This window comes from Petaurus breviceps, unplaced genomic scaffold (genome assembly GCF_028583685.1).
Source record: "Petaurus breviceps papuanus isolate PSGF00001 unplaced genomic scaffold, PetGlider_PUasm1.0 90574, whole genome shotgun sequence".
Lineage (NCBI taxonomy): Eukaryota > Metazoa > Chordata > Mammalia > Diprotodontia > Petauridae > Petaurus > Petaurus breviceps.
In genome coordinates this window covers 4,310,214-4,326,365 of record NW_027187277.1, presented here as the reverse complement: position 1 = coordinate 4,326,365, position 16,152 = coordinate 4,310,214, and the positions used below count along the sequence as shown (strand labels likewise).

Genomic DNA, 16,152 nt, shown 5'->3' with positions numbered 1-16,152 from the left:
TTAAAGAATTGGAGGGCTTAGAATATGGTATTCCAGAAGCCAAACGAGATAGGATTATAACCAAGAATCACCTACCCAGCAAAGCAAAGTATAATCCTTCAGGGGAAAAACTGGATATTTAATGAAAGAGGACTTTATTACTTATATTAAATATTAAATTAAATTATTACTATATTATTTATTACTGAATAGAAAATCTAACTTTCAAATACATGATTGAAGAGAAGTATAAAAAGGTAAAGTAAAATGAGAAACCATAAGGAATTCAATAAGGTTAAATTGTTTACATTGCTACATGGGAATATCTGTAATTCCTAGAAACTTTATCATTATTAGTGAAGTTAAAAGGAATATACACAGACAGAAGGAACATGTGTGAGTTGACTATGATGAGATAACATCCAAAAAAATTAAATTAAGGGATGAGAAAAAGGGATGCACTGGGAGAAGGGAGGAGAGGTAGAAGGGGGTAAATTATCTCATTAAATCATCTCAATTTTATTACATAAAAAGCATGATAGATTTTAGAGTAGAGTGTAGGGGAAAATTGGCTGGGGGAGGGAGGAAAGGGGTGGTGGTGGTGGAGCGGGGGTGCATCATAATCGGCTGAAAGATGGAATATCATATACAGTCAGCTGGGTATAGAAATCTATCTTACCCTATAGGGAAATAGGAGGGAATGAAGATGGAGGGGGAGGTGTTGAAGGTGGACTGGGGAAGTGATGGTCAGAAGCAAACCTCTTTTGAGGAGGGGCAGGGTGAAAAAAGAGAGAGAAAGGGAAAAAACAGGATGATAAGAAGCACAAAAATCCACTGAAGAACAACAAAAAAAAGTAAAATTGGCCACATGGAAAAAGATGTACAAAAATTCACTGAAAAAAGGCTCTCCTTCAAAAGTAGAATTGGGTCAAATAGAAACACATATCAATAAAACAGTAAAAGCAGATCAATGAACTGAGAATGCAACTAAAAAAATATAAAAAGAACATATTTTAAAATCCCTAATTAAGCTAATAAAATCATAAGTTGGCTTTATGAAAAAAAAAAAAGGATGGAGGGAAATACACAATAATAACACTATGAATGTAAATGGAATGAACTCACTCATAAAACAAGCAGAAAGCAAAGTGGATTAAAGACCAGAATCCTACAATATGCTGTATATAAGAAACACACAAAACAGAAAAAAATACTCACACTCACAGAAAATAAAGATAAGGACCTAGAACAGAATCTATAACACTTCACCTAAAGTAAAAAAAAAAATAAAACAAGGGTAGCAATTAAGATCTCAGACAAAGCAAAAGTAAAACCAGGTCTAATCAAAAGACTAACAAGGAAACTATATTTTGCTCAAAGGTACCAAATACAGTGAAGTAGTATCAATACTAAACATATATGCACCGAATGATATATCATTCAAATTCTAAAAAAAAAAAAAGTTAAGTGAGTTAGGGGAGGAAATAGACAACAAAATAGACATTAGTGGGGGACCTCAACTTTCCACTCCCAGAACTAAATAAATCTAACCACAAAATAAACAATAAAGAGGTTAAAGAAATGAATAGAATTTTTTAAAAAATTAGACATGATAGACCTCTGGAGAAAACTGAATGGGAACAGAAAGGAAAATGCCTTTTTCACCATGGTACATGACACCTACACAAAAACTGATGATGTACTAAGGCATAAAAACTTCACAACTAAATGCAGAAAAATTAAAATTAAATAAATTAATGCATCTTTTCAGATCATAATGCAATAAAAATTATATTCAATAAAAGGCTTTAGAAACACAGATTAAAAATTAAGTGGAAACAAAATAATTTAATCCTAAAGATTTAGTAGGGGGCGGCTAGGTGGCACCATGAATAGAGCACCCGCCCTGGAGTCAGGAGGACCTGAGTTCAAATCCAGCATCAGACACTTAACACAAAACAAGCCATGTGACCTTGGGCAAGTCACTTAACCCCAACTGCCCTACCTTCCCAGCCTCCAAAAAGCAAGAAAAAAAAAAAGAGTAGGTCAAAGAACAAATCATATACTTTTATTAAAGAGGATAACAATAAGACAACACAACAGGATTTATGGGATGCAGCCAAAGCAGTACTTGGGGGAAATTCCTATCTCTAAACACTTATATCAATAAAACAGTAAAAGCAGATCAATGAACTGAGAATGCAACTAAAAAAATAGAAAAAGAACATATTTTAAAATCCCTAATTAAGCTAATAAAATCATAAGTTGGCTTTATGAAAAAAAATCCCAATAAAATAGAAGTCATTGGTTAATTTGATTAAAAAAAATTACTAGTATCAAAAATGAAAAGGGTGAATTCATCACCAAAGAAAATGAAATTGAAGCAATTATTAGGAGCTATTTTGCCCAATTATATGCCAGTAAAACATATAATCTAAGTGAAATGAATATCTACAAAAAACACAAATTGCCCAGATTAACAGAAAAGGAAATAGAATACTTAAATAACTGCATCTTAGAAAAAGAAATTGAATAAGTCATCAGTAAGCTCCCCAATTCTACCAAACATTTAATAAACAATTAACTCCAATACCATATAAACTATTTGGGAAAATAGGCAAAGAAGGAGTCCTGCCAAATTCCTTTTATGACACAAATATGGTGCTGATACCTAAACCAGGGAGAACAAAAACAAAGAAAGTCAACTGAAGACCAATTTCCTTAACAAATACTAAAGCAAAAATTTTAAATAAATACTAGCACAGAGATTACAGCAATATACCACAAATATTGTACACTATGACCAGGTGGGATTTATACCAGGAATGCAGGGGTGGTTCTATATTAGGAAAACTATCAGTTTTCCTAAAACTGTAAGTAACAAAACAAAAATCATGATTACCTCAACAGTTGGAGAAAAAGCTTTTGACAAAACACAACACATTCCTATTAAAAACACTAGAAAACATAGAAATAAAAGCATTAGCAAGCATTATCTATATTTGGGGATAAGCTAGAAGCCTTCCCCAAAAGATCAGAAGCGAAACAAAGATGTCCATTTTTACCACTATTATTAAAATATCGTGCTAGAAATGCTAACTACAACAATTAAAGAAGAAGAAATTAGAATAGGCAAGGAGGAAATAAAACTCACTTTTCAGATGATATGATGATACACTTGGAGAATGCTTGAGAATAAACTAAAAAAACAGCTGAAATAATGACTTCAGCAAAGTTTTAGGATATAAAATAAACCCACATAAATCATCAACATTTCTAAATATTATCAATGAAGTCCAACAAGTAGAGAAAGGAATAGAAACTCCATTTAAATGACTATAGACAATACAAAATACTTGGGAGTCTGCCTACCTGCCAAGACAAACCCAGAACTATATGAACACAATTACAAAACGCTTTCCAGACAAATAAAGTCAGTTCTAAACAAATGGAAAAACATTCATTGCTCATGAGTAGGACAAGCCAATATAATAAAAATGATAATTATATCTCGATAAATTTATTCAATGCCATATCAATCAAAATACCAAAAGAAAATTATTTACAGAACTAGAAAAACTAATGTAATTCACCTAGAACAACAAAAGGTCAAGAATATGAAAGGAATCAATGAAAAAAAAAAGCGAAGGAAGGGAGCCTAACAGTACCAGATCTCAAACTGTATTATAAAATGGGAATCATCAAAACAATCTCGTTTCTAGTTGAAAAACAGTGGTGGATCAATGGACTAGATTAGGTACACAATACAAAACAGTAAATAACCATAGCAATCTAGTGTTTGGTAACCCCAAAGATCTAAGCTTTTGAGACAAGAACTCACTATTAGAGAAAAAACTATTTTTCTTGGGCATTTTTTGTTTTGTTTTTGATTTGTGTTCTTTCACAATGAGACTAATATGGAAATGTTTTGTATGATTGTATACATGTAAAACCTATATCAAATTGCTTGCCTTTTCAATAAAGTGAGAGGGAGAGGGAGAAAAGGAGAGAATTTGGACTCAAAATTTTTTTTAAACGTTAAAAAGTTTCCACACATAACTGGAAAAAAAATTTTTTTAAAGGCTAAGAGCTACATGGATCCTATAAAATTCAGCAGGCAGGATAAGGCCACAGGCAAAAAGCAACACTCCTGTTAGCCATCGACAATAATATATTTCTATATTGCTCCAGCAGTAGTATTCACAATCAAACAAGGTGACAGCACCATGGGGCATATGGAATAAAGCTGTCATTTTTGACAGCTTCCATGTTAGAACTTTCCAACTGCTTGGAGATCCCTATTCCTCTTAGATTTCTACAAGAAGGCAGAATTTCAAATGATGTCTAGCTTAAAGGACAACAAATATTTAACTCTGAAAAAAAGTTACTAAAGAAGCTCTGATTACAAAACTTCTCAGAATTACACAATTCCATCAGTAGAATTTTCCAGTTTAAGACCATAGAGAGTTGGGGATAATTCTTTATAATGAACCCAAATGATGTGATCGTGTTTAGAAGTTTCAGGTGTACTGCCAACTGGACCAGATTTTATCCATTCGTTTTTACTAGAAATCACCAAAAATGTCATTTTTAGATTTCTTGGAGAAAATACCACGGGGGTAACTTCCATGACTGTCCATTCATTCAACTGAATTTACTGGAACAAATACTAAGTTTACACTAAGAAGAGAGCACAGCTCTATAGGAAAAGCACTAGATTAAGAGTTAGGGAACAAGAGTTTGAATCCCTTCTATTATCATCTCAGTGACCCTGGGCATGTCATTTATCTTCTCTTAAATTCAGTTCTCCTTAATATGAGGGGGTTAAGCTGGATAGCCTCCAAATACTCCTTCTAATTCTAAACCTATATGATCCTGTATTATGTGATTTCAAATTTTATTTCTATTACTAGTTGTAGACCAAGTCCCTTAATCTCTCAATCTGTTCTGCTATCAATAGTCACAGTCACTGTTACAATCAAATGAAATAGGATTACAATGCGGTCTAGTGCAGAATACTGAATGTGGAGTCAAAGGACTCTCTCTGTACACCTGGCTTTCAGTACAGTCCCAGTAACGGACTGTGTCTGCTTTCCAAAGACCAGTCCAACTAAACATGAAGCTTTTTACCTCGAGACTGGTCACTTGAGGGTAAATTGGCTGGCCATGACAACCAAAGAGGCAAAGAAAGCAAGAGATATCTGCAATAATTGCAAATTGGTGTCCTAACTTCTAGTCTCTCCACATTGCAATCATCCTCCACACATATAACAATGTTTATTTTTCTGAAGGTACAGGTCTGAATATGTCACTCCCCCCAATAAACTCCAAGGACTTCCTACTAACTCTAGGATGAAATATCATTTAAATATATACATATGGGGGGGGGGGTGTGCTTGAAAATTTTTAATTAATAGGATCCATAATGAAAAAAGTTTAGAGACTACTGGGATAGTGGATAAAGAGCTAGGTTCAAAGTCAGTAAGATCTGGATTCAAAACTTGCTTCTGATATATATAAGCTGTGTCCCAGCCAATTCTCTAAGATTAAAGTTTACTGAAGAGGTGAGAGGGAATTTCTTCACCAAGAGTTCCCTATACTAATGAAATCACAAGTGCAATTTTTAAAATGCTAAAACATGGGCAACGAATAAAGGAGTGGACATAGATGCTGATTTTAACAACTTAATACAGAAGTTTAACTTAAGTACATTAACTGCCTTAAAGAGGATACCAAACAAGCATAAAAACTGCCCTTCTCAACAAAGCTTTTGGATCCCCTTGCCTAGACAATATGGAAGCCAAAAAAAAAAACGACAAAAGAGGGAAATAATGTTGAAGCGGGGCAAGCACACTAACGCTACCAGTGGGTCTATGAATTTAGCCCAAACATTCTGGAAAACAATTTGGAAACATGAGAGAAAATGACAACAATAATAGCATTACATTGTGCTTTAAAGCTTGGAAAGTGCTTTATGTATGTTCTTAGTTCCTGGGGATTATCAAAAATTGAAAGAACAGGGGTGGCTAGGTGGTGCAGTTAATAGAACACAAGCCCTGTATTCAGAAGGACCTGAGTTCAAACCCAGCCTCAGACACTTAACACTTACTAGAAGGAAAGAACATTTTGACTCAAAAGACACAAGTTCAAATACTGGCTCTGGGATTTATTTTGTCTAACCTTGGATAACATTTTCCTCATTTTTGAATGAAGGGGTTGCAAACTGAGATATATGGATGTCCTGGAATATAACTTTGCCATTAAAAACAATGAATATAAATAATATAGAGAGGCATGGGAAGAGTTATGGGCTGATGCACGAAGTGAGCAGAATCAAGAAACTATGAGAACACCCAGATAAAGGCCAACAACAGCAACAACAAAACTAAACTATCATGATGATCAGATTTCATTCTGAGACGAAGAAAAATGTACCTTCTCTATTCTTTGCAGAGGTGGGAGGCCTGGGTGTGGAACAATGAATACACTGTTAAATTTGGCTAATGTGTTACTTCTGCAGAGTTGTCCTTTTTCCTCAGACATTTTTTTATTATTAAAAAGAATGGCTCTTTGGGAAGAATTTTGGGAGACATATCTAGAAATAATGATATAAAAACAAAAGCTATCAATAAAATTTCTAAAAGACTAGGTTGGAATGGACAACTCAACTCTTAGAAGTCCCTTCTAGCTCTAAATGTATGAACTTCTTACGGCAGAGCTAAATGTTATTTTTTGACTTGCACTTTTGAATTGACCTTTTTCTATACATGAACATCCTGCTAAACATTTGAAAACAAAATGGTACCTGCATTTTGTCTTTCCAGTAAAGCACAATGGAGATTAGAAAACAACTAAAATACATATTTATTATACTTTTTACAGTACAATCTAGTTTAATGACTCCCTGAAAGAGTCCCACAACCACCAAATCAAGTGGGGAATCTATCACTTGTACAAAAAGCTGTGGCATGACACAGTGCTCAGCTCAGATGCCACTCTACCCCCATTAGGCTTTCCTGAGTCACCTTAGGCAGAATTCAAGGTGTCAGAAGTTTACTGAGCACCCATTGCATGCTAGGAACAAAGAGCTGAGATGAAACAGTCTCAGCTGCTCATGGAGTTTACACAGTCCAGAAGTCCCTTATCTGAATTCTCTTATTCCTCAATTTATCTTTTTCATGCAGTTATACTCTTTATTATGACTTCTGTCCACATTTTCTCTTACCTACTAGACTGTAAGCTCCTTGAGAGTAGGGACTACTCTTATTTATTTTTCTAACAGCAGGCCTACATATGTTGGGTATATATGTATACAAAAGGCCCAGATGTGAAAACTGCCTCTCACAGAAATATGCATGGCAGAGCTGGGAGATTGAAACCCAAGTCTTCTGATTCCAAATCTAATGCTCTATATAAACTATAAAATGCTATGTAAATGTGAGATGTATTTATCCACATAACAGATGAAAATGTACCTATCATTTCAAAAACTCAAGTACCAGAAAAATTATAAACAGGATATTGACATGTTACCTTATTTGGGAAGATTAAGAGTTATCAAGTACCTCATTAAGAGTAATTAAGCAGAACTGAAGAATCTTAACTCAACAATCATCTGGTTTCATCAGTACACATTCACTGGACATCCTACAATGACCCTGTAAGTGGTCATCCAGCATCTGCTGGAAAATCTCTAGTGATAAAGAACCCACCATTCCCTTGGGACCACTCCAATTATTAACAAATTTTTCCTTGTGATAAACTAAAATCTTCATTTCTGCAATTTCCACCCACTGTTTTAGGTTAACATGGTCTGGAACAATAAATTTAATTCTTCCAAATGGCAATTCTTCCAGAACTTAAAGACAGCTATTCTCTCACCTAGATCTACTTTTTTTCAGGCAAAACAATTCAAACAATACTGTTGCCCTCCTCTGGAGGTACTCTAATTTGCCTAAGTCCTTTCTAATGAAGGATGCCCACAATAACACAAAACTCTTCAAGTGCTATGATCAGAGACCAGTGGAATTATTATCTCCCCCATGATAAACACTCTGGACAACCTGATGCAGCCTAAGTTCACACCCTACTTGACTCATACCAAATGCCACTAAAACTCTCCCATCTTTTTCACAGGAACAACAATCAAACTGGAAGACCAGTATTTGTACCAATGTTTCAGTTTACTAAGGACAAAAAATGCTTTGCAGGAATAAATTCAGAGATGGTAGTTTCTTTGCAAGAGAAGGCAGAGTGGTATGGTAAAGCTGCACAAAAACCTTTTAAAATCTGCTTTCCTAAAATCTAAAATACAGATTTAACTGTATCTGATTTTGATTTCTTTTCCTCTAAGATGCCTGACATTTTCTGCCAGAGAGAGGCTGTCCTATCAAAAACCAATTCATATTTTAAACCACTTGTTCAATTATTAAGATTTAAAATAGAAATTATCTCGCCCAATTATTTCATTTCACAGATGAGAAAATGAAAGCCAAATAAAATTAAGTGATTTGTCTAAGGTAACTTCAGGTAACAAGTAAGAAGGAAACAAGCATTTATTAAGTACCTATTATGTACCAAGTCCTATGATAAATGCTTTACAAGTATCTCATATGAACCTTAAAACAATTCTGTGAGGCTGACTCTCTCCATTTTACAGTTGGGGAAAGTGAGGCAGAGGTTAAATCACTTGCCCAGGGTCACACAATAAGTATCTGAATTCGAATATGACCTTAGCGCCACCACTTTATCCACTGTGTCTCTAGCAGAGAAGGCATTCAAATTTAGCCCTTCTAATGCTTTATAAAATCAGTGCCCTTTCTACTACACCCTGATTTCTCTAGAAACTTGTTATAAGACTTCTAATGGCAGTCTCTACTTCATGATTATTGACCTAGAATTTTGGAGAATCCAACCAGTTCCCCCTTTTTAAAAATCAGACATTTATTTGTTCAACTCCCATCTTTTGGCATATCTCCAACTTTCTTCCATTTCTGTCTCACAATGCTATGATGATGGCCTTTCTTGGAGTTCACAAAGTTCTCTGTACAGTAGAAAAAAAACTACACAGCAGGATAAAGTGAGCAGCACTTCTGACTGAATCCCACAGACTTTCTTTACAGTGTTAGAAATTTCTTCACCCTGGAAGTTCACTACCCCCTTGGATGACTATTCCCACTGGAAGCAGCTTTCACCCCTGCAGCCTCTCCATCTAATTAGCTGGTTCCCCCTAGAAACTGCATTTTAAGAACAGGCCAACTATGCTGTCATTCCTCTCCAGACCACAGTTTTACTTTCTCTACAATGCCCCACCCTGGCCAGGCTTCTTTCTTTATTCTCACTCCTCCTCCTTGAATGACTATTCCCACTAGAAGCAGCTTTCACCCCTGCAGCCTCTCTATCTAATTAGCTGGTTCCCCCTAGAAACTGCATTTTAAGAATAGGCCAACTATGCTGTCATTCCTCTCCAGACCACAGTTCTACTTTCTCTACAATGCTCCTCCCCTGGCCAGGCTTCTTTCTTTATTCTCACTCCTCCTCCTTCAGCTCATCTTCTCAGGTTGTCTTCCTTGATTACAATGCTTTTTCTTTTTGCTTGTTTTGTAGTCCTAGCACTTAGCACAGTACCTGGCAAAGTGCTTAAGAAATGTTTAGTGACTTGAGATTATCAACAGTAACTGAGGTAACATTTACAAGGTACTTCAGCACCTTGGGATGAAATACACTTGGGGTGACAGATGTGAACTCATTTAAGGCAACTAAATGCTTTCTTACTGTTTCATCTACTTTTGAGTTATAATCCTCTCCTATTTGCATTCTTTTACTCACTCCAGTCTGGGGACCCATTCTCTGGGTTGAAGAAAAGGAAAGGAAAAAGAATTGAGTAGTCTATTACCTATTATTAAGTCATCAGGCCAAACAGTGAACTTCTTCACTTTTGTAGTTGTTATAGGAATGTAAATTTTTAAGATCGTCCCTGCCCCTAGGTTAAGTGCACTTGGAGCCTGTGTTGGGAGGCTTGTTTTTCAGAAACACCCACACCTTGGTGCTTTGTGATTAGGCAGTGGGTCAAGAAGGTTGTTACATTCTCTGACCCAGAAGAAGGCTATATAATCCCTGATGTGAGGCTTTGCTTTGGGGCTCACTTTGAGAAGTGTTGTGTTATTTGACCAGATGAGATTCTGGGCAGCTGTTGAGACCGCCCTCCCCCCCCCTTTGAAAAACCCAGATGTTGATGCTTCCCTCTCTGGTAACTGTGATTTGGTATGGATATAATGGTTGGACAGTTTGGAAGCCTGTCTGCTTGATCTGTTTCTGTCTTGTAACTGCTGTCTGTATACTCTGAAGTTCAGGGTGCTGACCTTTTCCCCCTGAACTAGTGTAAGGGTTATGGGATTTAAAGATCTTCCATGCCCCGTTGGACTTGCTGACGTAGCAGGAAGGGGCGGAGCAACAGGAAGCGGAAGCCAAGCTAGAGTTCCTGGGGTGGCTGGCGGTGGTGGTGGCGGTGGCAGCAGCAGCAGAGGCAGAGGCAGCGGCAGCGCAAAGCCCTTTTTTGACTTAGCCAGAATTTCTGCTAAGGACTCCTGCTGAGGACTGCCAGGGGCCGGAGCTGCTGGGAGCGCGCTTCCCGGACGCTGGGTGGTTGCTGTGAGTGGGGAGAGGAGGACCTTTGCCTGAGGTAGCCTGTTCTGTTTCAAAGGCTTGAAAATGTGGGTGCTTTCTACTTTATCTACCTGTGCCAATATCATAACTACTCTGATGGCTTTCACTTTCTGGTTTTGGGACTCAGTCTTTTGGTATCTTAATAAATTTTCTAGTTTATTTCCCCATATGGCAAGCATGACGTATTTTGTAATGGATAATTATATCAGCATATTTGTAATCTCCATAGGCATTGCTGATACAACTAGGTAAACGATATATCTTTGATTGATTAAAGCAAGCTTGTTAACTCATTTTGAGTTGCTTTCCTTTAGAAAAGCAAATCTAAGAACCTATGTTGGCAGCCACCCTGGGAATGCTGGGGTACTTGCTGCTACAGTAGTTGGTTTCATGCCAAATATATTTAAAAACATCTTTTTTTTGTCCTTAGCATAGTGCTCAGTAACTCAAACTTTAGGCAAAAATCACCAAATCCAGGGGCTAGGTGGTACAGTGAATAAAGCAACGGCCCTGGAGTCAGGAGAACCTGAGTTCAAATCGAGCCTCAGATATTTAACCCGTACTAGACATGTGACCTTGGACAAGTCACTTAACCCCAATTGCTCTGCCTTCCTCCCTCAAAAAAAGAAATCACCAAATCTCTATAAGCTTCAGTTACCTGTAAAATGAAAATATCTATACTACCTACCTCATGAAACTGAAAAGTTCAAAATGAAATTAAGTATATACAGAACTCTGCAAACCTTTTAACATTATATAAATGTCACTTATTACAATTATTATTATTGCAAGCCTCAGCTCATTAAAGGCTCAAGTCTTCACATCCTATACTGGGAACACAAATACACAAAAGGGAAATAAACCCTGCCCTAAAAGAGTTTATAAACAAATAGGTAGAAATAACACATTTAAGAGAGTAGTGACGCAGAGGGGACCAAAGGATTGGTTTATAAAGTCAAAGGGGGGGGTGAGAGATACAGTCCTAATAGCACAAAGTTAGACTCACTTGATTAGGACTCTAGGATTAGAAAGGGAGAAGGCAAGGTGTTTGGAAAGATCCAGACAAAGGAAGGAAACAGGTATTTATCAAGAGCTACTAGGTGGCAGGCGATTAGGTGGCACAGTAAATAGAGCACTGGCCCTGAAGTCAGGAGGACCTGAGTTCAAATCCAGCCTCAGATGCTTAACATAAAAACTAGCTGTGTGACCTTGGGCAAGTCACTTAACGTCCAATTGCCCTACTGTCCTGTTCCCCCCCCAAAAAAGCAAAAAAAAGAGCTACTATGTGCCCAAACCTTGCTTAGCATTTAACATACTAGCTACTGATTCTTACAACCACCCTGGGAGATTTTATCTTGCTCATTCCCATTCTATAGTTAAGAAAACTTCTCCAGGGTCACACAGCTAGTATAAGGCAATATCTGAATTCTGGTTTTCCTGACTACAGGCCAGTGCTCTATCCACTGTACCACCTGGCTAACTAGGTACCAGAGGATATGTCGTTGCCAGATATGCTGGGATGAACAAAGTCAGGAAGCATGGTTGATGCTGGCTAGGTGGAATAAATCATGTGACATTCGTTGCCCCCAATAAGGGCAGTGAAGAGCCCAGAGTGAGAATTCCAGCCCAAGAAGGTGAATTTTTTTTAAAACCAAACATCAAATGTTCCTAAGCAATTAAGCTCATCCTGGCTTTTGTAGCTTACCATTTTACTCTCTTTGGAATCCCTAATGATTGTACAATTAACATTTCATTGACACCAACCTGGCCCAGTGGCTAGAACACTCCACCTGGAAGTAGGAAGACCTGGGTTCATAAATGGTCTGAGATACTTCCCAGTTATGTGACCCTGGGCGAGTCACTTAACCTGTTTGCTTCAGTTTCCTCAACCATAAATTAGAAATAGAAACTACCTCCCAGGGTTATTGTGATGCTCAAACAAGATATCTATAAAGCACTTAGCATAGTGCCTGATACATACTGGTGCTTATTACCTTTCCTTTAGCACCTCCCATCTCAGTATCCAGCCTTTATTTTCCCTAAAGTTTTAAAATCTGCTTTCCTAAAATCTCAAATATAAATCCAACTATACTTGATTTATTTCTTTTCCCAGCTGGTACAAACCACAAGATGACAGTAACTTTCTCCTGGTTACTAATATTAATGTATCACAAAACTGTTCTTTCTAGTTGGTCAGGATTAAATCCAAAATTCCCTTAGCAAAGAAAATAAAAATTCAACAGATGTTTTGCTTTTAGAGGAATGAAACTTCCAGCAGATGTCTCAAGAATTTAACTCCACCGCCAGAGTGGACGATTATATGGATTTTGTGATCTGTATTCGGAAAACATTCATATATACACAAACTGGTGTGAACTAAAAACAAAAATTAAGTTGACATATAAAATCAATATAGCAGAGGCAGCATGGATAGAAGTCATAATGTCCTGAGATCAGGAATAGTTGGGTTGAAATCCTATCTTTGAATTATTTGCCATATGCTCATAAGCCAGTCACTTAAGCACTCAGTTCTCTTACTGTAAGAAAGAAAAAAAAAAGAGTTAACAAAAAAAAATGAAGTTCCTACTTCAAAAAGCAGCCTGGAATAGCAAATAAAGAGCTGGCTTCAAAGCCAGGAAGCTCTGGATTTGAGTCCTGTCACTTATTTGTACTAGAAGTGTGACTCTAGGCAAGTCCCTAACCTCTCAATGCCTAGGGCATTGTGAAAAAAACATGTGTTTTTAAACTAGAGTCCTTGAACTTTAAAAAAAAAAATTTTGATAACCCAATTTCAATATGATTCATTTCCTTTGTAATATACTTTAAAAAACATTATTCTGAGAAAGGGTTCATAGGCCTCATTCAGGACATTACCAAAGGATACATAAAACAAAAAAGTTTAATAACTCCTTATTTAAAAGGATGAGATGTCAACTTGAACTGGTGGAAGATTTATCAACCAGGGAGTTCCCTTTACCAATGACATCAGAGATGCCTCCCATACTCATTCCTACCAATCTTTAAATGATTGCTGTGAAACTCAAAAAGATGTATATGTAAATGTATAGATGCATATGTAAAGAGCTTGACAAACCTTAAAGCACTCTATCAACCTTAGTTATTAGAAGGCACTCTAGTACACAGCTGCAAAGTACTATATTATCACACAAATACTAATCTGTCTAAATTTCTGCCTTGTTTTGATGGTTGTAGTAACAGATTTTTAGAGGAAAAGGATTTTTAATTGCTATACATACTAGAATATTAAACACATTAACACACTCTGACTCAAGGTTCAATGTAAAAAATGAAAAATTAAATTGCAATTCCAACAACCAAAATCTTTCCTCTCCTAGTGTACTCCTATGGACTTTGAAGCACTCAATAAAGTACTACAAATAAAATCCCAAGAGTGACTAATAAAAATTAACAAAATAAAATACTTCATGACCACTCAATTTTTGTTTATTTCCTATTTAAAAAATGAAGGCATAAAAAGATGCAGTTCATTTTACTTAAAAAAAAAATTGGGGGGAAAAGCTACAAAATCCCAGGAATATCTTCTCTTCTTGGTTCCCTTATAGTTTCTGTGGAAGCCCTTAAAATTCGTCAATATAACTTTTCTTTCTCTCACCACTTTTTGTTCCATATATCAATTACAGCACAAACTTTACAATAATCCATTCCCATCCCTCAGAATTATCCTGTACACTCACAAAATGAAATTTTAGCCATTTAAAAAATTTCAGGTGTTACCTTATACAATAGCATAATAACTCATAACTTAGGACCAACTTTTCACAAGCAGTTAAATGCTATGTTGTCTTTCTTGAGTAGAACAGCTTCTGACCACCCTCCTTTCAGTTTTATAATCTTTCAAAATTTTCAACATTTATACTTTTGTTGCTTAGTTGGGGATTTTCGATTTGTTCTCATCTTTTTAGTTGCACACCCACTTCCTTGATTCATCCCTTCCTTGGAGGGGGGAAGCTAATTTAGAGATAATTTTTTCCCCTTTAGAAACTGCTTTTAGCTTCGTCCCCCAGGTTTCTTATCTTGTCTTACCCCTGTCCTCCTGCCTGACCCTCCTCAAACCACCACTACTTACGATGCAGGCTCAATGCTGGTTAACTCCTCCAGGGACAAGGACATGCTCTCGAACACCGACGAGCTGCCAAAGCTGCCGAGCAAAATGTTCCCAGTCCTCGGGTACCCGGGGCTGCGGAGGAAGGAAGAACGGTGGGAACTCGCTGACCTCCAGCCGCACTCAGGCACCAAAACCCAGCGCAGTGACCACCCCACCCCCATTCCCCTGCGAGGAATTAGTAGTGATAATGACATAAACGCTTTAAGGTTTACATAGTAATTATCGGGTTATCTCTTGGAATCCTCAGCCCCCTATAGACGAGGCACAAGAGAGGTAAAGTGACTGTCGGAGGAGGGCAAGCAGAGCAAGTGTGAAAATCAGGATTTGAACCTGGTTCCAATTCAAGCGCCCGCTCTACTCACTGCGCCAAGACTACCACCTGCAAGGGCCGAAATTAGTCTAGAAGAAACTTGCCCGAAACTTCCCCACCCCCAGCGAAGGGAAAGATGAGGGGGGGGGGGGGGGGGGGGGGGGGGGTGCGTGGGGGGAGGGACACCCAGCACGAATGAGGGGAAAAAAACACACGCAACAACAATCACGTCAGTGTGATACACACACACTGCTACACCCCCAAGCGCTGCGCTGTCTGCGCCCTCCTCTATCCCTCCGCAGCCTCCACGCACCTCGCCCGCCCGTCCCGCGGCGGCTGGGGTCCCGGCCCTCTACCGGCCGCCGCGCCCAGCACCCCTCCCTGGACCCTGGCCAGCTCAGCTCAGGCGGCTCACCGCGAAGTCCCTGGGACCTGGGCGGGGAAGTCCCAGGAGGCCGCGGCCGCCTCCAGCTCCAGCTCCGCAGCGTCTTTTCTTTGGGCGCCAACGCCGCCTCCACCCGCTCCCAAGTCCGGGCGGCTTCTGAGGCTGCTGGGGCTGCAGCTGCAAGCCGTAGCCGCGGGAACCCGGAACCACTTCCGCCCCGAACCGCCTCTTCCTCCCCACCTCGCCTCCACAGACACTAGGCTGCCTCTACTTTCCCGTCCCTCCCGCGGCTGCCCCAGACGCAGGCTCGCACCCGCCTGCCTCCTGCCTCTTTCCCTGAGGCGTGCACTCACCTGGCACCTAGGGGAGGGCGGGCGGGGGCGGGCGGAGGGCTATTTGCGCATGCGTTTGCCTAGCGTTTAGCCCAGCGCGGGTCACTGGAGGCGGGCACGCTGGAAGGGGTCGCATGCGCATCCCCGCCCCCTAGAGCAGGGTAGCGACGCCCCCAGAGGGTTGGGGTGGGGGAAATTAAAAAAGGGGGCTACCCGGAAGTGAAGGATAACCGTGGCCTAGGGGTCATAACCGAGGCATAGCCTTCCAGCTTTGTGTCTTGCCCTGGAGTGGAGACACACAAACTTGACGCCTTCCCTCATCCGCCATCAAAGC

At 38.8% G+C, this 16,152-nt stretch overlaps 1 protein-coding gene across 4 annotated transcripts in view; it reads right to left on the bottom strand.

The window, feature by feature from the left end:
• The window catches only part of BCLAF3 (BCLAF1 and THRAP3 family member 3), a 108,058-nt gene extending 92,202 nt beyond the window's left edge, over window positions 1-15,856 (bottom strand). The window contains exons 1-2 of one of the 4 annotated variants that reach the window (XM_069063452.1): window positions 15,840-15,856; window positions 14,753-14,863 (exon numbers count right to left, since the gene is read on the bottom strand). In XM_069063452.1, the coding sequence (XP_068919553.1) occupies window positions 14,753-14,796 (44 nt within the window). In that variant the 5' untranslated portion in view covers window positions 14,797-14,863; window positions 15,840-15,856. Of the gene's footprint in view, window positions 1-14,752; window positions 14,864-15,414; window positions 15,807-15,839 lie in introns of those variants that run through there. The other 3 variants (XM_069063455.1, XM_069063454.1, XM_069063453.1) reach the window with 3 other exon arrangements.
• Window positions 15,857-16,152: the final 296 nt, after the last annotated feature.